Source organism: Melospiza georgiana, chromosome 28, assembly GCF_028018845.1.
Source record: "Melospiza georgiana isolate bMelGeo1 chromosome 28, bMelGeo1.pri, whole genome shotgun sequence".
Classification (NCBI taxonomy): Eukaryota; Metazoa; Chordata; class Aves; order Passeriformes; family Passerellidae; genus Melospiza; species Melospiza georgiana.
The window spans coordinates 2,944,611-2,962,087 of record NC_080457.1 but is presented as its reverse complement, the minus strand read 5'-3'; the positions used below and the strand labels follow the sequence as shown (position 1 = coordinate 2,962,087).

The window sequence follows — 17,477 nt, the reverse complement described above, 5'->3', positions numbered from 1 at the left end:
ACGGAGGGGCGGTGCCGGGCCGCAGGAGGTCCGGTCCCTCGGCGCAGCCGGACGCGATCGCCGCCGTCACCGGGAGCCGCCGCCCCGCCCGCCGGGACCGCCGGTGAGCGCGGGGGGTGCGCGGGCGCTGCTCGCCGCCGGCAGCCGGTGTGCCCCGCGCCGGTGTGGGGCCGGGACGGGAGCGGGGCCGGCATCGCGGGGTAGCGCGGGGGGGGCCTGTCCCGGCTCCCGTCACTGCAGGCCGAGCCGCGGTGCGGAGCGGGGCCGGTCTGTGCGGCCCGGGCGGATCTTCCGGGCTGGCACCGCGCACGGGGACAGAGCCCGAACCGGCTGCTCTGACAGCGAGAAGCGGCGGGAGCCGCAGGGCCGGGGGAGGTGCGGCCCGCCCGGTGCGGCCGGGGCTGGCACGGCCTCGGGGGTCCCGTGCGGAACAGGGCCGGTAGGACTGGGAGCCCAGAGGGGGCCCGGGCACTGCGGGGCTGCGGGCTCAGGGCTGTCACACGCCGCCTGCGGCTCGGGGCGTCCTGCCCGGAGCGGGGCTCGCCTCGGTGACAGCCCCGTGGGTGCCGGTGTCACGGCAGCCGCGTTCTGCAGCTCCGATGAACGAGCCCCCGGGAGCTCTGCGGGGCTGGCAGTGCTGTCACCGCTCCTGCTGCCCGGCTCTGGGTGGCTCCTGTCCCTCGGGCCGTGGGACAGACAGACTGGGTGGAGGGTGGGCTGGCCTGGGCGCACATCGGGGCAGACCCTGCTCCCACCCTGCCGGTGATCCCTGTCACTGTCCCCAGTGTGCTCCATCTGTTGGAGCTGCTGGAGCACAGGAGGGGTGCCCTGCGTGTCCCCTGCCGTGGGGAGGATGGTGACAGTGTCACTCGCAGCTGGGAGACCCCTTGGAGATGGAGCAGCAGTGCTGGAGCACAGGAGGGCTGTGGGCTGTGTGTCCCCTGCCCTGAGGGGGATGGTGACAGTGTCACCCGCAGCTGGGATGGACCTTGGAGAGCTGCAATGAGGAGCAGCAGCCCTGTGGGGTGATCACAACCCATGCTGTGGCTCTGAGGTTGTCCAGCGCCGTCTCCCTCCTCCTGTTGCAAATCTCTGCATCGCTGTTTTCCACCTCCAAGGCTGGCTTTGAAATCACTCCAGAGAGGCAGAGCCAAGTTCTTCTAGCGCCTTTCCAGAGCACTGCCAGAGCCCTGGCTGCCGTGTGGAGCAGTTTTCCCTTAGGCTGCTGATGGTTCTGTGGAAGAGGGGGCAGCAAGGTGCCTGCTGCTGCTGCTGCAGGACTCTGTGAAGTGATGTTGGTGGCATCTGTCATGACCCTGTGATGGCACCCTGGTGATGTGGCCTGTGCAGTGCTGTCAGTGGCTGAGCTCCATCCTACTCTGTCACTGCAGGGGATGTGGAGTCCTGGGGTCCTTCTAAGGCTGTTTCCAGTGACTCCCCCATTCATGTTGCCCTAGGGCTCATTGCTTGCTGTAGGGACACGCATGCAGGGTGTTCCCAGGTGTGTCCCACAGATGAAAAGGAAGGCAGAAAGCAGATACAGGGTTCTTCCATGGCAGCCCCATTTTCAGTGGGGTGGTTGGAGTGTGCAGAGCTGTCCCAGAGGGGTGACACTGTGCAGCTGGGCCTGACTCTTGTGCTCTGCCCTTGCAGGAAGATAAAGAAAGATGAACTTTAGCTCTTGATCTACTTTTAGCAGCTCTGCTCTGAGCTCTGGACAGCGTGTTTACCCATGAGCTTGCATCATGCTGTGTTGGTCCTGGCCATGCTGGCTGCTCTCTGGCTCCATTCCAGAGATGGAGGAGAGGCAAACCACAGAGATGGGCAAGCCCAGCAGAATCAGAAAGGTTCAACCCTCAGATTTTTAACCGTGGGGCTCACCAGGCAGAGGCTCCTGTGTGGGATCCCAGGGCTGGCAGGATCAGAGCTTCCTTGAGAGTGGTGGCTGCTGCTGTGAGGAATGTCTTAAGGACCTTTTCCTCCAGGAATGTCAGAGTGCCTTGGGTGCATGCCAGGAGGAGCTGGAGTTCAGTGCTGCAAGCTGCCATGCCCTGCAGCTGTTTGTGGCACTGGGAAGTGGCTGAGTCCCGTCCAAGTGCTGCTGCCCTGTGGCAGCCTGGGAGCTTCGGTGCTGCTCTGAAACGCCGAGATTGCGCCTTTCAGGTGCACCACGGCTCCGGATGTGGCACCTGGTGGTGTTTCTGCAGCAGCTCCGCCTGTGAGCCGCTTGGCACCCCTGCCCGGCTGCCTGCTGTGCCGTGCTGCCGCAGCCCTGCGCTGCTCAGGGCTGGTAGCAGGGCTGTGGCAGGAGCTGCGCTGGGGCAGCAGCCGCTGCTGTTTCCGGAGGGGCCGGTGCAGCCCCCCCGCCCCCGGGCATGGCGCAATAGGAGGCGGGTGCTGAGCTCGCTGCCCAGGCGGGGCGATCCCTGCGGGGCTGTGGTGGGCTCCCACTCAGCCCTGGGCTTTTGGTGGGTTTCCCACCCTGCAGCAGCATCGCTCGTGCGGCAGGAGGGGCCCCCGCGGCTGCATGGGGCAGATGGAGCATTGCCTGAGCTGCTGCAGCTGAGCACTGGCCACAAAGGGCTGAACCCCCTGTGGAACGGGGGCTGTGCTGTGCTGGGTCAGGGCTCACAGCCCAGCCATCTGCACCATCACTTCACCATCACATCAGCCAGGTCTGGCTCCAGGGCTGTAGGGATCTGTGGCCACAGCTCTCTCCTTTTTTGTTCACTTGTTGCTCCATTCACAGCAGATTTGGTTCGTGTGGACTTCTCTGAGGATTGCACCAACCGGTTGCAGTTCAAGGTTAATGTCCTGCTCCTGCCTTTGGGGCTCTTGAGTGCTGTGAAGCACTAAAAACCCTCTCAACTCCCATGTCAGTGCCAATGCCTGTCCCCTCCTGGTGTCTCAGCCCACAGAAGACGTTTCCACTTTCTTTTCTTCGCACCCAGACAAATGAGGAAAGAGTCCCTTGGGGGAGGAGGCCACGCAGTGATGCTGCATCACTCAGCGCAGGGACCTTTGGGAAAAGCAAACCACTTTCTGCAGGGAAGTGACTGCTGGTGTCACGCAGAGCTGTGCCTTCATTTGCCAGCACAGCTGGAGTCCCCTCGTTAGTGTCAGCTTGATTTCCATTGATACAAGTCGTGAACTTGAAAATTGCTCCTTCCCTGTTTCTGTAGCTTCCTGGCAGTCTCCGCCTTCCACACTTACTGTAAGCTCCACAGCCACTTCCCTGCCTCCCAGCAGGACCAGCCAGGGGTGTTTTTGAGACCAGATTTAATCCTCATTCCAACCTGTTGCCAGTGGCCAGCCTGCCCCTGCCAGCTGTCCTGGAGCAGCGTGCCCTGGCTGTCTCTGGTTCTACCCAGAGAGAAGAACCCTTTTAGGGTCACAGCTGGGTCCTGGCAGGAGGGAGGCAGGAGCCAGCTGTGTTTCCACCCCTCAGGTCTCCCGAGCTGGCCAGGATGGCGCAGTGGAACCAGCTGCAGCAGCTCGACACGCGCTACCTGGAGCAGCTCCACCAGCTCTACAGCGACAGCTTCCCCATGGAGCTCCGGCAGTTCCTGGCCCCCTGGATTGAAAGCCAGGACTGGTGAGGACTTTTCAAATGCCTCTGAGGGGACTTTGCTCATAACACCCACCTGCAGGGGCTCAAGAGGGCTGGAGGAGCTCTGGTGATGGGACTGGCCTCTCTCTCTGGGGCTCATGTGGCATCAAGGGAATGGAGGGGGATTTTGTGCTCTGTGTCAGACCCTGGGCCAGGAGAAGCAGGGGATGTCCCCATCCAGGCCTGGCTAACACTGACCTCTGCTGTAAAGGGGGCTGACACAGAGCACTGGTGGCTGGATCCTGTCCATGAGCACGTGGGATGTGCTCACAGACATCAGGTGCTGGTGTTCACAGTCTGCCTGGTCTGCTTGACCAGATGGTGATTAGTCACCACCCGGGCTCCATCTTAAGAGTTCTTTTCCTTCCTAAACGATTCAGAGATTCTGTAATTTGCACAGGGGGTGCTGGGTGTGAGCAGAGCCCCCCAGCTTTGCCCCGTGCCCCATGCCAGGCACTCAGAGCTCTCTCTCCCCCTTGCACAGGGCCTATGCTGCCAGCAAGGAGTCTCATGCCACGCTGGTGTTCCACAACCTGCTGGGGGAGATTGACCAGCAGTACAGCCGCTTCCTGCAGGAGTCCAACGTCCTCTACCAGCACAACCTGCGCCGCATCAAGCAGTTCCTGCAGGTGAGCTGCCAGCATGGTGGGGTCTCAGGGTTTCTGCTGCTCACAGTGACCCCCAGGTATGTTAAAGTCTCTTTTCCCACCCAGCAGACTCCCTGAAGGAGGAGTCAGAACTCTTCTGTTCTCGTTCTCAAGGTTGTTTATTGTTTCTGGTCTATAAAATTCTTTCTCTGCCCTGCAGAGGTCCGTTCAGCAGGTCAGACAGAGGCTGAAGGAACTCGGCAGGCCAGAGAAAGTATAAGATTTTCTTATCTATAAAATTCTATCTTTGTAGTATAGGAAGATCATAGCCTTCTTATATAAAGAAAATTTTTATATTATCTTTTAGTATAAAAAGATAACTGGTGTTATCTCTTTATACTAAAAACCACGTGTACAATATTTACCATAACTTCCCAATACCTATCACCTATGTCAGACAGTGAGCTTCTACTCTAAACCAATCCAAAAGTGCCACCATCTCAGCAGAAGATGGAGACCAAGAAGAACAAGGAGAAAGGCTGGCCATGCCCAGATTCCTCCTAAGCCCCCATTCTAAAAACCCCAAAAATCTATTTTACCCCTGTGACAAACTAATCATTATTATAATTCCTCATCTTGCCTCCTGAACCCCCATTCTAAAAACCCCAAAAATCTATTTTTCACCCCGTGACAAGCTAACTATTATTCTACTTAGGCTTTTGTGCCTTGCAGATCCTCATCTAAGGTTGGTAATTTTTTCCATGGGTCACAATCAAAGTCACAGGTGTCTTGGGCTCTGTGCCAGGGTCTCTGAGCCCCCTGGCAGGGGTTTGGGCAATCCAGGAGAGCCAGAGGGATGTGCTGAATTCCAACAGTGGGGGAGCTGGTGAGGGTCTGAGCGTTTCCTTGGCACAGCTCGCCATCCACAGCCCTGATGTGGAGATCCTAGGGGTTCAGGAGGTGCCTGCTGACCCTGTTTGACCCTTTACAGAGCAGATACCTGGAGAAGCCGATGGAGATCGCCCGCATCGTGGCTCGCTGCCTCTGGGAAGAGTCCCGGCTCCTCCAGACAGCTGCTACTGCAGCCCAGGTCAGTGGCCACATAGCCCAGGGTCTCCTGGTCCTGGCCATCCTGATTGCTGACAGCCAGGACACAGCCTGGGTGTTGTGGCTGGGTGTCTCCATCTCTCCTCTCCTCTGCTGCCCTGGAGCTGGTGCTGAAGTGAGCAGCCAGCTGAGGACCCTGCAGAACCTCCTCAGGCTGGAAGGGAGCATCCCCTGTTACAGCCCTGTCCTGATGCCCTTCTTGTCCCCTCTGCAGCAAGGGGGACAGGCAACACATCCCACAGCAGCTGTGGTGACAGAGAAGCAGCAGATGCTGGAGCAGCACCTGCAGGATGTCAGGAAGAGGGTGCAGGTATGTGTCTGCCTGGGCACCTTCAGCTCTCCCCAGCACAATTCCTGAGTGCTGTAAATGAAATCACATTTCTTGCCTTCCAGGATCTGGAGCAGAAGATGAAAGTGGTGGAAAATCTCCAGGATGACTTTGATTTTAACTACAAGACTTTGAAAAGCCAAGGAGGTAATGACAGCTCATTAGCATCTGCAAACCACAGTGTGTTCCTGCAAGGAAACTTGCTGGAGAGGTGTTCCAACCTCCACTCCCAGAGGGAATGTGCTCATTCTCAGGGCATTTGCATGGCAATTGGATAAACCTGGTCTGCCCTTGAGGGAGCTGAACTGAGCTTGGCTGTAAGCACAGCACTGGGGTGGGGAGGGATTGGCCTCTGTGGGTGCAGGAGAGCCACGGAGGTGCTGTGCCAGATTCCTGCTTGGCTGTGGGGTGCCTGCACTTTGCTGTGCAAGCGTTGTGTCGTTGTGGCACTTGAGGAGGTGTGAAGAGTGTGGCTGAAGCTTCTCACCTCTGCACAGACATGCAGGACCTGAACGGGAACAACCAGTCAGTGACCAGGCAGAAGATGCAGCAGCTGGAGCAAATGCTGACAGCACTGGACCAGATGCGCAGGGTAAGAGGGAAAAGTGACCCTCCAGACCCCTCTGGGTGCATGTGGGAATCTGTAAAATCAGAGGGTTTTGGGCTTGCAAGCAGGTATTGTATTTGAAAGAAGTAAGCATTGTTTTAACCAAAGGGACGTGTGCTTACAGTGGTTGGATAGAACTACTGTCAGTGTGCTTTTCTTTGTGGGATTGGTCAAAAAACTTTTGAAGTTGTAACATTAAGTTCTTTGTCTGCTGTCTGGGATGTGAGCTGATGGCATCTCCCCTTTGTCATAACCATGTAATGAGACTGATGCTGGAAAATAAAACAGCTCAAAGCACGTTCCTCAGCAATCCCATCCTGTTTGCAATTCGTACAATTAGGTGCAGATCTCCCTTCTTCAGGGTTAGAATTTGGTAGCTCCTGCATGGCCAGAACCAGGAGCAGTGCAGCAAGCACAGCCCTGGGTGACTCCTTCCTTGCCTGTGAATGTGAAACTTGTGGGTCTGTGGGGGAAGTCGCAGCTTGCTGAAGGTTCTGCTTTCTCTCCTGGCAGGGCATAGTGAGTGAGCTGGCTGGGCTGCTCTCAGCCATGGAGTATGTGCAGAAGATGCTGGCAGATGAGGAACTGGCAGACTGGAAGAGGAGACAGCAGATTGCCTGCATTGGTGGCCCACCCAATATCTGCCTGGACAGGCTTGAGAACTGGTGAGAGCTGCCTGGGGCTGTGTCAGTGCCCAGAGCAGTGGCACTCAGACACCTGCTGTGGAAATGAGCCCTTGCTCTCTGGAAATGTCCTTGCAAAGTGGACATTTTTGATGGTCGCATGTGTGAATGTGGCCTGCAGCTTAGACTGAGCCATGATGGTGGGCACAGTGCTGGAAAGGTGTCACACTGTCCCCAGCTCTGTGCCTGGGGGATTTTGAGGCTGCTGGAAAGTTTATAGCCCTGGAGTCACCTGTGCACATCAGGTTTTGTTTGTAATGCACGGCCTAGAAAACTGCTTTGGGCTTGGAGCCACAAACACCCTCAGCTCTTGACTGGCTTGGCATGGAGAGTGTGTTCCTGCATGGGAAGAGGAGGGCTCTGCAGGCTGGACAGTGTGGGCTGGGCAGCCAGAGCTAATGCTGGTTCTCCCTGCTCCCCCAGGATAACCTCCCTCGCTGAATCACAGCTACAGACCCGGCAGCAGATCAAGAAGTTGGAAGAGCTGCAGCAAAAAGTGTCCTACAAGGGTGACCCAATCGTGCAGCACCGGCCCATGCTGGAGGAGCGCATCGTGGAGCTCTTCAGGAACCTGATGAAAAGGTGCTGAAGGCAGCCAGGAGCTGCATGGCTGGGGTGGAGGGTGGGCAGTGAGGTCTCACTGTGGTCTTTGTGCTGTTCCTGCAGTGCTTTTGTGGTGGAGAGGCAGCCCTGCATGCCCATGCACCCTGACAGGCCCCTGGTCATCAAGACAGGTGTGCAGTTCACCACCAAAGTCAGGTGGGTGCCTCCCTGCAGGTGAGGGAGGGGAGCTGAGCAGGGAGGGCAGCCTGGGGTGGCTCTCTGAAGATGCTGCTGCAGGTGCAGCCCCTGTGATGGAAAGGGATGGATCCCAGAAGGATGATCCCAGAGGGCTGGAGTGCTGCCCACATGACTCAGTGCAGGGCTGGCTGGGGATCCTCTGGGTTCTGGTAAATCCTGTTGTGGGGATGGGAAGCAGCAGCACATCCCTGGCCAGCTGCTGCTCAGCCTGGGCCATGTTCCCTGCCATGTTCTGACCCCAGGCTCTGCCTGGAGCTTCCTTGGCCTTTCTCTGTGCCTCCATGGCAGCCTCTGTCCTCTGGGGTGTTTGTTCAGAGCCTGGCATGGGCTGCCAGCAGCCCAAAGGAGCTCCTCAGGATGCTCAGGGGAGTGCCAGCATCTCCCTGGCTCTGGGGACAGGTGCCAGGGCTGTGTGAAGGTGTGCCCAGGGCTGCCAGAGGAGCTGGTCCATGCTGCTGGCTGTGCCAGGTGCCCTGTGGAACAGGAGCAGTTTCTGTGCACAGCATCTTCATGCTCTGTGTCTGCTGACTCTTGCAGGTTGTTGGTCAAGTTCCCAGAGCTGAACTATCAGCTGAAAATCAAAGTCTGCATTGACAAGTGAGTTCTGTGCTGCCCTTCCAGTGGCCCTGGGTGGGGTAACGGGGATGGGACTGATTCCTGCTGCCCTTGGATTGGGCTCAATCTCCACAACGAGGACCAGTGTGGCCCCCAGTTAAAGGGGAGGGTGCAGGGTGGTGCTGAGTCCTGAGGGTTCACCCACATGGTTGGGGGGAAGGCCTGTGTGGTCCTGGGTCTGTGCTGGGATGCAGCTGGCACCACACACCAGCTTGTGTGCATCAGGGTGGGAGGGCCACTGCCATGGCCTGGTGTCTCTATCAGGGTGGGAGGATCACTGCCATGACCTGGTGTCTGTATAGGGTGGGAGGATCACTGCCATGGCCTGGTGTCTGTATCAGGGTGGGAGGATCACTGCCATGACCTGGTGTCTGCACCAGGGTGGGAGGATCACTGCCATGGCCTGGTGTCTGTACCAGGGTGGGAGGATCACTGCCATGGCCTGGTGTCTGTATCAGGGTGAGAGGATCACTGCCATGGCCTGGTGTCTGTATAGGGTGGGAGGATCACTGCCATGGCCTGGTGTCTGTATCAGGGTGGGAGGATCACTGCCATGGCCTGGTGTCTGTATCAGGGTGGGAGGATCACTGCCATGACCTGGTGTCTGTACCAGGGTGGGAGGGCCACTGCCATGACCTGGTGTCTGTACCAGGGTGGGAGGATCACTGCCATGGCCTGGTGTCTGTACCAGGGTGGGAAGATCACTGCCATGACCTGGTGTCTGTATAGGGTGGCAGGGTGGGAGGATCACTGCCATGACCTGGTGTCTGTATAGGGTGGGAGGGCCACTGCCATGACCTGGTGCCTGTATAGGGTGGGAGGATCACTGCCATGACCTGGTGCCTGTATAGGGTGGGAGGATCACTGCCATGACCTGGTGTCTGTATAGGGTGGGAGATCACTGCCATGGCCTGGTGTCTGTATAGGGTGGGAGGATCACTGCCATGGCCTGGTGTCTGTATAGGGTGGGAGATCACTGCCATGACCTGGTGTCTGTATAGGGTGGGAAGATCACTGCCATGGCCTGGTGTCTGTATAGGGTGGGAGATCACTGCCATGGCCTGGTGTCTGTATCAGGGTGGGAGGATCACTGCCATGGCCTGGTGTCTGTATAGGGTGGGAGATCACTGCCATGGCCTGGTGTCTGTATCAGGGTGAGAGGATCACTGCCATGGCCTGGTGTCTGTATAGGGTGGGAGATCACTGCCATGGCCTGGTGTCTGTATAGGGTGGGAGGATCACTGCCATGGCCTGGTGTCTGTATCAGGGTGGGAGGATCACTGCCATGGCCTGGTGTCTGTATCAGGGTGGGAGATCACTGCCATGACCTGGTGTCTGTATAGGGTGGGAGGATCACTGCCATGACCTGGTGTCTGTATCAGGGTGGGAGGGCCACTGCCATGACCTGGTGTCTCTTCCCCCTTTTCCAGGGACTCTGGGGACGTTGCAGCACTTCGTGGGTGAGTGTACTGTTTGCTTTGTCCTTATTTCTTGTTTCTGCTTTATTCCTGACAAACATCCTGCCACACATTCACTCCAAGCCTGCCCTGTCAGCCTGACTCTTTGCTCTCCCCAGGTCCCGCAAGTTTAACATCCTGGGGACCAACACCAAGGTGATGAACATGGAAGAGTCAAACAATGGCAGCCTCTCAGCAGAGTTCAAGCACCTGGTGGGTACCATGGGCTCCTGGGCTGCTCCTGCACAGCCAGGTGTCCTGGTGCTGCTGCTACAGCCTGTCCCTCTCTCTGCAGACCCTGAGGGAGCAGCGCTGTGGCAATGGAGGCAGAGCCAACTGTGATGTGAGTGTCAGAGGCCCTGGGAGGGGGCCTGGCCACTGACAGGGGCAGCTGAGCTGAGAGAGGATGCAGGGGGTCCACCAGCACCAACTGGCACATGGGCAGCTTGCCAGGCCAGCCCCAGCAGCTGTGCTGGGTCTGCTGGTCGTGTGTTGGGCTCAGGGTGGGTATTTTGTGGTGCTCATGGTGTGCCCTTCTGCCCCAGGCCTCGCTGATAGTCACTGAGGAGCTGCACCTCATCACCTTTGAGACAGAGGTGTATCACCAGGGGCTGAAGATCGACCTGGAGGTGAGGCTTGGGTCACTGCCTTCACCCCCACGGGCCTGGGTGGAGCCCTGGGAGTTGTCCCAGCCCGTGGTGACATCCTCTCTTTGCAGACCCACTCGCTGCCTGTGGTGGTCATCTCCAACATCTGCCAGATGCCCAATGCCTGGGCATCCATCCTGTGGTACAACATGCTGACCAACAACCCCAAGGTAGGGCTGTGTGGGAGGGCAGCAGGGCAGGTGTCAGGATGGGGCTGTCAAAGAGAGGGAAATTGAGGCTGGACAGCGAGGCTGGGGCAGTACCTGGCCCTGCTTCTGTCCCATGTCCCACTCAGGGCTGTGTGTTCCCTCGTGCAGAACGTGAACTTCTTCACCAAGCCCCCCATTGGCACCTGGGACCAGGTGGCAGAGGTGCTGAGCTGGCAGTTCTCCTCCACCACCAAGCGCGGGCTCAGCATCGAGCAGCTCACCACGCTGGCAGAGAAGCTGCTGGGTAAGAGAGGGCTGGTGGCTGTTCTGCCCATTCCTCTGTCCCCTGCTGTGGTTCCCCACCTGTACCTGTCATCCAGGAGTGAGGTCCTGTGTTTGGCCTCAGGGCTTTTGGCCTGAGTCACTTTCAGGTGCTTGGTTTTCTCCCAAACCCTGGAAATGGTGTCTTTGGAAGGGCAGCTCTATTTAAATGCTTGTGGTTTTTTTCTCTTCCAGGACCAGGTGTGAATTACTCTGGCTGTCAGATCACCTGGGCCAAGTTCTGCAAGGTAGAATTTATTCTGTTCCCTGAGCACCTTCCCTTGGCCGTTCCCTTTCTCCAAGCTGTGCTAGCAGCCTCTCTGCCTTTTCCCCAGGAGAACATGGCTGGCAAAGGCTTCTCTTTCTGGGTCTGGCTGGACAACATCATTGACTTGGTCAAGAAGTACATCCTGGCACTGTGGAATGAAGGGTGAGTGCCAGCCCAGAGCCTGAGGTTAGGCTGGGCCTTGGAAGGGTCCCAGGTTCCACCCTGATGGCGTGGGGTGCTTGTCCATGTGCCAGGTGTGCTGTCCTGGGATACTTTTTGCTGTTTCAGAGTGAAAACTCACCCAGGAACCCATAAAATGTCAGTGGCCAGGCTGAGTTGTGCTGTTGAGCAGAGCTGGCAGGACTCACATCTGGAGGAGCTGCTTCTGTGCCCTGAGCCCCATTTGTTGTTCTTGCTTCCTCCTGCCCAGGTACATCATGGGCTTCATCAGCAAGGAGCGGGAGCGAGCCATCCTGAGCACCAAGCCCCCAGGGACCTTCCTGCTGCGCTTCAGTGAGAGCAGCAAGGAGGGTGGCATCACCTTCACCTGGGTGGAGAAGGACATCAGTGGTATGAGCTCTGTCTGGGTGCCTGGCTTGGCATTCCAGCTTCCAAAGTGGGCTTGGGTGCCCTGATAAGCATTTGTCCTTGTCCCAGCAAGCTGTTTGTGTGGGTTAACTTCTGAGCCTGGCTGCCCTTTGCTGCTCTTTGCCTTCTGGGTGTCTGTGCCCACGTGCTGCCCATGGGCACAGTTTTCTATGGCACTGACCACAGTCAGGTCCTAGTCCTGCCCTGTGCTCTGCTGTGTGCCCCAGGCCCATCTTGTCCCTGCTGCTCTGGGGGTGTCTGAAGGCAGCCCTGCCTTTTCTGTACCAAAATTCTCCTTCCTTGCACAGGAAAGACACAGATCCAGTCGGTGGAGCCTTACACCAAGCAGCAGCTGAACAACATGTCCTTTGCTGAGATCATCATGGGCTACAAGATCATGGATGCCACCAACATCCTGGTGTCCCCTCTGGTGTACCTGTACCCAGACATCCCCAAGGAGGAGGCATTTGGGAAGTACTGCCGCTCTGAGAGCCAGGAGCACTCGGAAGCCACGGACTCAGGTAGTCGTTGACTTTCTGTGGCTCCTTTGTCACAGGGAAGCTCTGGGGACAGCACTGGCTGTCACCAACCAGGACCCTGTGCCATCTCTGGAGGGCACAGCCACAGTGTGGGACCAGCCATGGAGCAGAGGGTGGGCACTGCTTGTTCCAGGGGATAGAGAGAAGGATTTGTCCTTGAGTGGCTGATGATGAAGCTTCTCCCTCCTTGCAGGTGCTGCTCCATACCTGAAGACCAAGTTCATCTGTGTCACCCCGTGAGTGTTCCTGGGAGTTGTCTGTCACTGCTTGGGGGCTGTTTGTGTGCTCAGCCTTGCTTGAGGGAGAGGTTTCCTTCCTTTCTTTCCACCTCTGTCTGAGCTTTGCTGGTTCCTGTGGGGTTCCCAGCCTGGGGTGACGGTGGGGGCTGAGCCAGGCTCCCGCTGCTGCCCAAACCACAGCCCTGTTCTTCCCCTGCGGGGCCCCTTTCCTCTGGAGAGCTCTGGGGGCCCCTCAGCGGGTACAGGGGGTGTTGGAGAGCTCTGGCCAGGCCCTGATGTGGAGCTTTCTGTGCTTCTTCTCCCTGGGAACAGCACCTCCTTCAGCAACACCATCGACCTGCCCATGTCCCCGCGCACGCTGGACTCGCTCATGCAGTTCGGCACCGGCGGCGAGGGCGCGGAGAGCAACGCAGGGGGGCAGTTTGGTGAGTCTGGGGGGGCTCCAGGGGGCCCTGGCTGCCAGCCCACGCCCAGGGCCCCGTAACCCTGCCTGTGTCTACCCGCAGAGTCGCTGACCTTCGACATGGAGCTGACCCCAGAGTGCGCGTCCTCGCCCATGTGAGGGGCTGCGGCTCAGCCTTCCCACCTCCAGAGCCTCCCCTGGATTTGTCCCGCTCGGCTGCAGCTGCTCCAGGAACTGCTGGGGTCCCTGCGTGGGTCAGGTCCTCACCTAACCCAGCCCCTCTCTGGGGTGGTGCAGCTCACCTCTGGGGGAGGGGGATGAACCTTTTTCTATTTCCTTCCATAACAGTTTTCTATTATTTTTGCTCATTCAAGTGCCTATTTGCCTCCGATTGCAGCCACAGTTCCTACAAACGCTTCCACAGCCCCGGTCCCGCTGCTGGAAGCTGCTGCCCTGACTGTGCCCACTCACAAATCTGGAATTGCAGAGGGGCTTGGCCATTGGCAGGGTCTGCCCTGCTGCTCCCAGCACCTCCTAGAGCTGGCAGGGTGCTGGGGTGAGTCCCCTCTCTGCACCCACCTGGTTTTGGCCAGGATGACCAGGACAGGGCTCAGAGCTGCAGGTGGATGTATCCAGGTGCTCCCACCCTGGACTCAGCAGGCACTGCCCCTGCTGGACTCAGCCTGGGTTTGCTGGGAGCCCAGAGGTTCAGGAGCTGCTTGTGCTTGTCCCCAGCTTCCTGCTTTGGACACAGGGATCTGGCCAGTGCCAGCAGCCCAGGCTCCTTTTGGGATGGCTGGTGTCCCTGGGGTAGGGCAGTGCTGCTACCCAGTGATGGCACCTGTGTGTGACCAGCATCTGCAGCTGTGGCCCATTCTGGGACCTGGATAAAGCCCCAGGGGCTGTCCTGGCTTCCCTGTGGCCAGGCTGGTGCTGGGAGCACAGTCTTGCATCCAGCCCTGTGCTGAGTTAGACCAGTTGGACCCTGGGGAATTGGGGGAGCCAGCATGGCTGACAGTGGGACACCTGGCCTGTCCCTTTCTCTCTGGGTGTGAGGGGCCAGGCATGGGGTCTGCAGCTTCTTGGGGGCTTCATGTGGCATTTCTGTTGGAGGTTGGCCCTCACAGTTAAGGTGGGAAGGGTCAAGAGTTGAAGGGAGCAGGTGGATGTGAGGAGAGGAACCTGCTGTGGGGCAGTGCAGGACAGTGACAGGGGTGTTGTGAAGGGCAATGTCCTGACTTTTGGGGGGTTGGTCCTGCATTTAACAGAACTGGGGGAGCCTCCCTGCCCTTTCCATGCAGTGGGAAGGCAGACACAGATGAGCAGTGGAGGGGTGGGGGAGGCAGTGGCAGAGCTGCTCCCTCCGAGTTGCATCACAGCTGGTGGCAGGGAACCAGAGGGCAGGGGGAGGATCCCCGTGGTGGTGGGGTCTGGGCAAGCCCCTCCAGGCTGTGTGGGAGCACGAAGGGGGTTTGTGGCTGGCCCTGGGGCTGCTCAAGGGCAATGAGGGCCCTTTGCCCCGCTGCTCGCTCACCGCAGTCCCCGGCAGCATTCGATACTGTAAAAAAACTTTATTTTTTTGTATATTTTATTGCTGTATCTACAGGCTTGAACTTTCTCCGAAATAAAGGCCCTGAAGCGACGTGCTGTGGGGTGTGAGCCGGGCTCTGCCTGCGGCACCCACCTGACCCTGCTCCGGGAACTGGGGCCTCCTTCGGCGCAGCCCGGCCCCGGTGCCGCCGCTGCGGTTTGTGCGGCGCGAGCGGCCCCGGCTCCTGCCCGGCAGGCGTGGGCAGCTGCCCCTTCCCGGGGCTCTGGGGCCCTTCCCGGGGCAGCCAGGGGGCAGCGGGCCTGCCCCAGCCCGTGCTTGCTTTCTGTGCCTCAGAGCTGTGCCTGGGTCTCCTGCAGTCGTGTAAAGGAAATGCCGGTGCCAGCGTGGGAGGACACGGCAGCGCTGGGGCCCTGCTCTGGCTGCTCTCGGCCTGGGGCTGCACTGGGGCCCCTGTGAGTGCTTCTGCCCTGGGGGTGCCAGGCACTGCTGGGAGCATGGGCTGGTGGCAGTGACACGCTTTGCACACACACAGCCCTGCTGGAGCCCACCCCAGCACTCTGCGATACCACGTGGATGTGAGGAGAGGAACCATGAACAGGATCGTTCCAGGGGTTGTGCTCTGATGAGGCCAAGAGGGAGAGATTATTTCTCTGTCAGAGCAGGATTAGGGGGATTGTTCATGCAGGTCATGTGGAACTGGCTGTGCTGCATCATTTGAGGTGCTGGAGGTGCACTGGAGCCTTCTCTGCCCTCCGTGTGCCCTGGAGCTTCCTGCTCAGGGCTGAGCTGACCATGTCCCTGCTTTGGGAACCAGTCCCACTGCATTTCACTGTCAAACCAAGCCAGGGCTCTGCCCAGGCCCCACAGACCCATTCCTGCTCTCAAGGCAGCTGTGTTGGATCATTGCCTGTCTCAGTGGTGCAGCCCAGGGTGCTGCTCACAAGGGAATGAGGCCCAGCCCCCCTTCTCCTGCCCTGCCAGGTACCAGCTCCCCTCTGGCAGCTGCAAGATGGGGTTGAGAACCCAGGACTAAGGAATTTTCCTACCCATCTGCAACCCCTGGGGTTACCACAACCATGTGGTGTCAGGAACGTGGTGTTTGATTCCCTATTCCTGCAGATCAGGGGTTCCTCATCTCCCTGGCCCCACTGCATCCCTGTTGGCACCTGCCCCAGCCCTGAGTGATGGGGTCAAGCTCCCACCTAGGAGTTTCTGCTGTCAGTGCTCTGGGGAGCAGCAGGCTGGGAGCTCCTGGAGCTGATGGTCAGCAGGAGAAAGTGCCCAGAGCTGGGCTGGTGGAACCCCTGCAGCACCAGCAGCAACTGGGGCAAGGGATGCTTTGCCAACATCCTGTCCCCCTCCTCCTGCCCCAGTCAGCCCTGCAGCCCTTGCTTTCTGCCCGTGCTGGGCCAGGAGGTTGTTTGTGGCTCCAAAAGGAGGTCACAGGGTGGCTTTGCTCCTTGCCCAGGCCCGCAGCACAGTGGGGAGGAGTGGGGACAGTGTCTGAGCCAAGCGTGCAAACGGATTAGGGGTTTCCAAATGCAGATAATCCGCTTGGGATGCGTGACGGGCACAGGGCAGCCCTGTGGGGATGGGCAGCCACCTGCCAGGGCAGCCCTGGGCCAGGGGCACTGCAGAGCAGGGGCTCGGGCAGGGTCCCACTGGTGTTTGGGGTGTCTGAGCTGTGCAATATTGACAGGCCTTGGGAATAAGGCAGCAGACAGGGATTAGAGAGAGCAGAGTTTATCTGCAGCTGAATGAGCAGGGCTGCAGTGAGGGGTGGGAGGCAAAGACCCCAAGGGCCAGCCTGAGGGTCCCCTCTGCCCTCCCAGGTGCTGGGTAGGATCTTCCCACAGCAACACGTGCTGAGCTGCAGAGCACATGGCACTGCTGGCCAAGCCAAGGGCCATCCCAAATCCCTGCTTCCAGTGCTCAGAACACAACAGCCAAATAAATATTGCATCACACTCTGATAAATACACAGCAGAGCAGAGCCAAGCAGCGGTGCCTTCCACTGCCACATGTGGCAGAGGTCAGACGCAGAGCTGCAGCACAGTGTGATCACCAAAAACACCACCTCCAGCCATTCCGGGAGGACACAACCTGCCTGTCTCCCTACAGGTGTCCCATCCTGCCCACAGTGCACGGTAGAACCAGCACCACGGGCTCAGCTCACCCTGCCATGGGGTGAAGAGCCCTGGCCCTGGTGCAGCTGCTGCACTGGGCTGACCTGTGGCAGCACGTTGGTGGCTGGAGCAGCTGGGACTGAGTGGTTACTGTGGCAACCTGAGCTCTGCAAGGGAGAGCAGGGATGCAGGGAGAGGACAGGGATGTGCAGGGATGCAGGGAGGGGACAGGGATGCATGGGGATGTGCAGGGAGAGGACAGGGATGTGCAGGGATGCAGGGAGGGGACAGGGATGCATGGGGATGTGCCAGGATTCAGGGAGAGGACAGGGATGTGCAGGGATGCAGGGAGAGGACAGGGATGCATGGGGATGTACAGGGATGCATGGGGATGTGCAGGGAGAGGACAGGGGATGCATGGGGATGTACAGGGATGCATGGAGATGGGCAGGGAGAGGACAGGGATGCATGGAGATGGGCAGGGATGCAGGGAGAGGACAGGGATGCATGGGGATGTACAGGGATGCATGGAGATGGGCAGGGAGAGGACAGGGATGCATGGAGATGGGCAGGGATGCAGGGAGAGGACAGGGATGCATGGGGATGTGCAGGGAGAGGACAGGGATGTGCAGGGATGCAGGGAGAGGACAGGGATGCATGGGGATGTGCAGGGGATGCATGGAGATGGGCAGGGAGAGGACAGGGATGCATGGGGATGTGCAGGGATGCACCAGTGTGGGGTGGGGGCCAAGTGCAGCCCCAGTGCTGTGCTCCTGATGCCCCCAGCCAGCCCTGGCACTGGGTGGGCAGGAGAGGATTGTGTCCTGTGGGTGCCCCCCGTGCCCCCTCA

At 59.0% G+C, this 17,477-nt stretch overlaps 1 protein-coding gene across 2 annotated transcripts; it reads left to right on the top strand.

Moving 5' to 3' along the window:
* The first annotated feature begins 20 nt into the window (after positions 1-20).
* STAT3 (signal transducer and activator of transcription 3) lies at positions 21-14,591 on the top strand. Of its 2 annotated transcripts, none has more exons than XM_058041903.1 (24): positions 21-103; positions 3,449-3,595; positions 4,095-4,239; positions 5,189-5,287; positions 5,519-5,614; positions 5,698-5,779; positions 6,130-6,224; positions 6,753-6,904; positions 7,346-7,504; positions 7,589-7,681; positions 8,261-8,320; positions 9,769-9,798; positions 9,915-10,008; positions 10,091-10,138; positions 10,341-10,424; positions 10,514-10,612; positions 10,760-10,895; positions 11,108-11,160; positions 11,248-11,342; positions 11,611-11,750; positions 12,077-12,289; positions 12,501-12,543; positions 12,859-12,971; positions 13,053-14,591. In XM_058041903.1, the coding sequence occupies exons 2-24, from the start codon at positions 3,468-3,470 to the stop codon at positions 13,106-13,108; spliced, it is 2,313 nt and encodes a 770-aa protein (XP_057897886.1). In that variant the 5' UTR covers positions 21-103; positions 3,449-3,467; the 3' UTR covers positions 13,109-14,591. The 2 variants fall into 2 exon arrangements, with proteins under 2 accessions (XP_057897886.1, XP_057897885.1); XM_058041902.1 differs by having other exon boundaries at positions 12,077-12,292.
* Positions 14,592-17,477: the final 2,886 nt, after the last annotated feature.

Bases quoted from the DNA above. Each gene is read 5' to 3' on its own strand.
- STAT3 (XM_058041902.1), top strand. From the start codon at position 3,468: ATGGCGCAGTGGAACCAGCTGCAGCAGCTCGACACGCGCTACCTGGAG. The intron at 5,288-5,518 runs GTCAGTGGCCAC...TCCCCTCTGCAG, and splicing joins CAGCTGCTACTGCAGCCCAG to CAAGGGGGACAGGCAACACA. The intron at 11,343-11,610 runs GTGAGTGCCAGC...CCTCCTGCCCAG, and splicing joins CTGGCACTGTGGAATGAAGG to GTACATCATGGGCTTCATCA.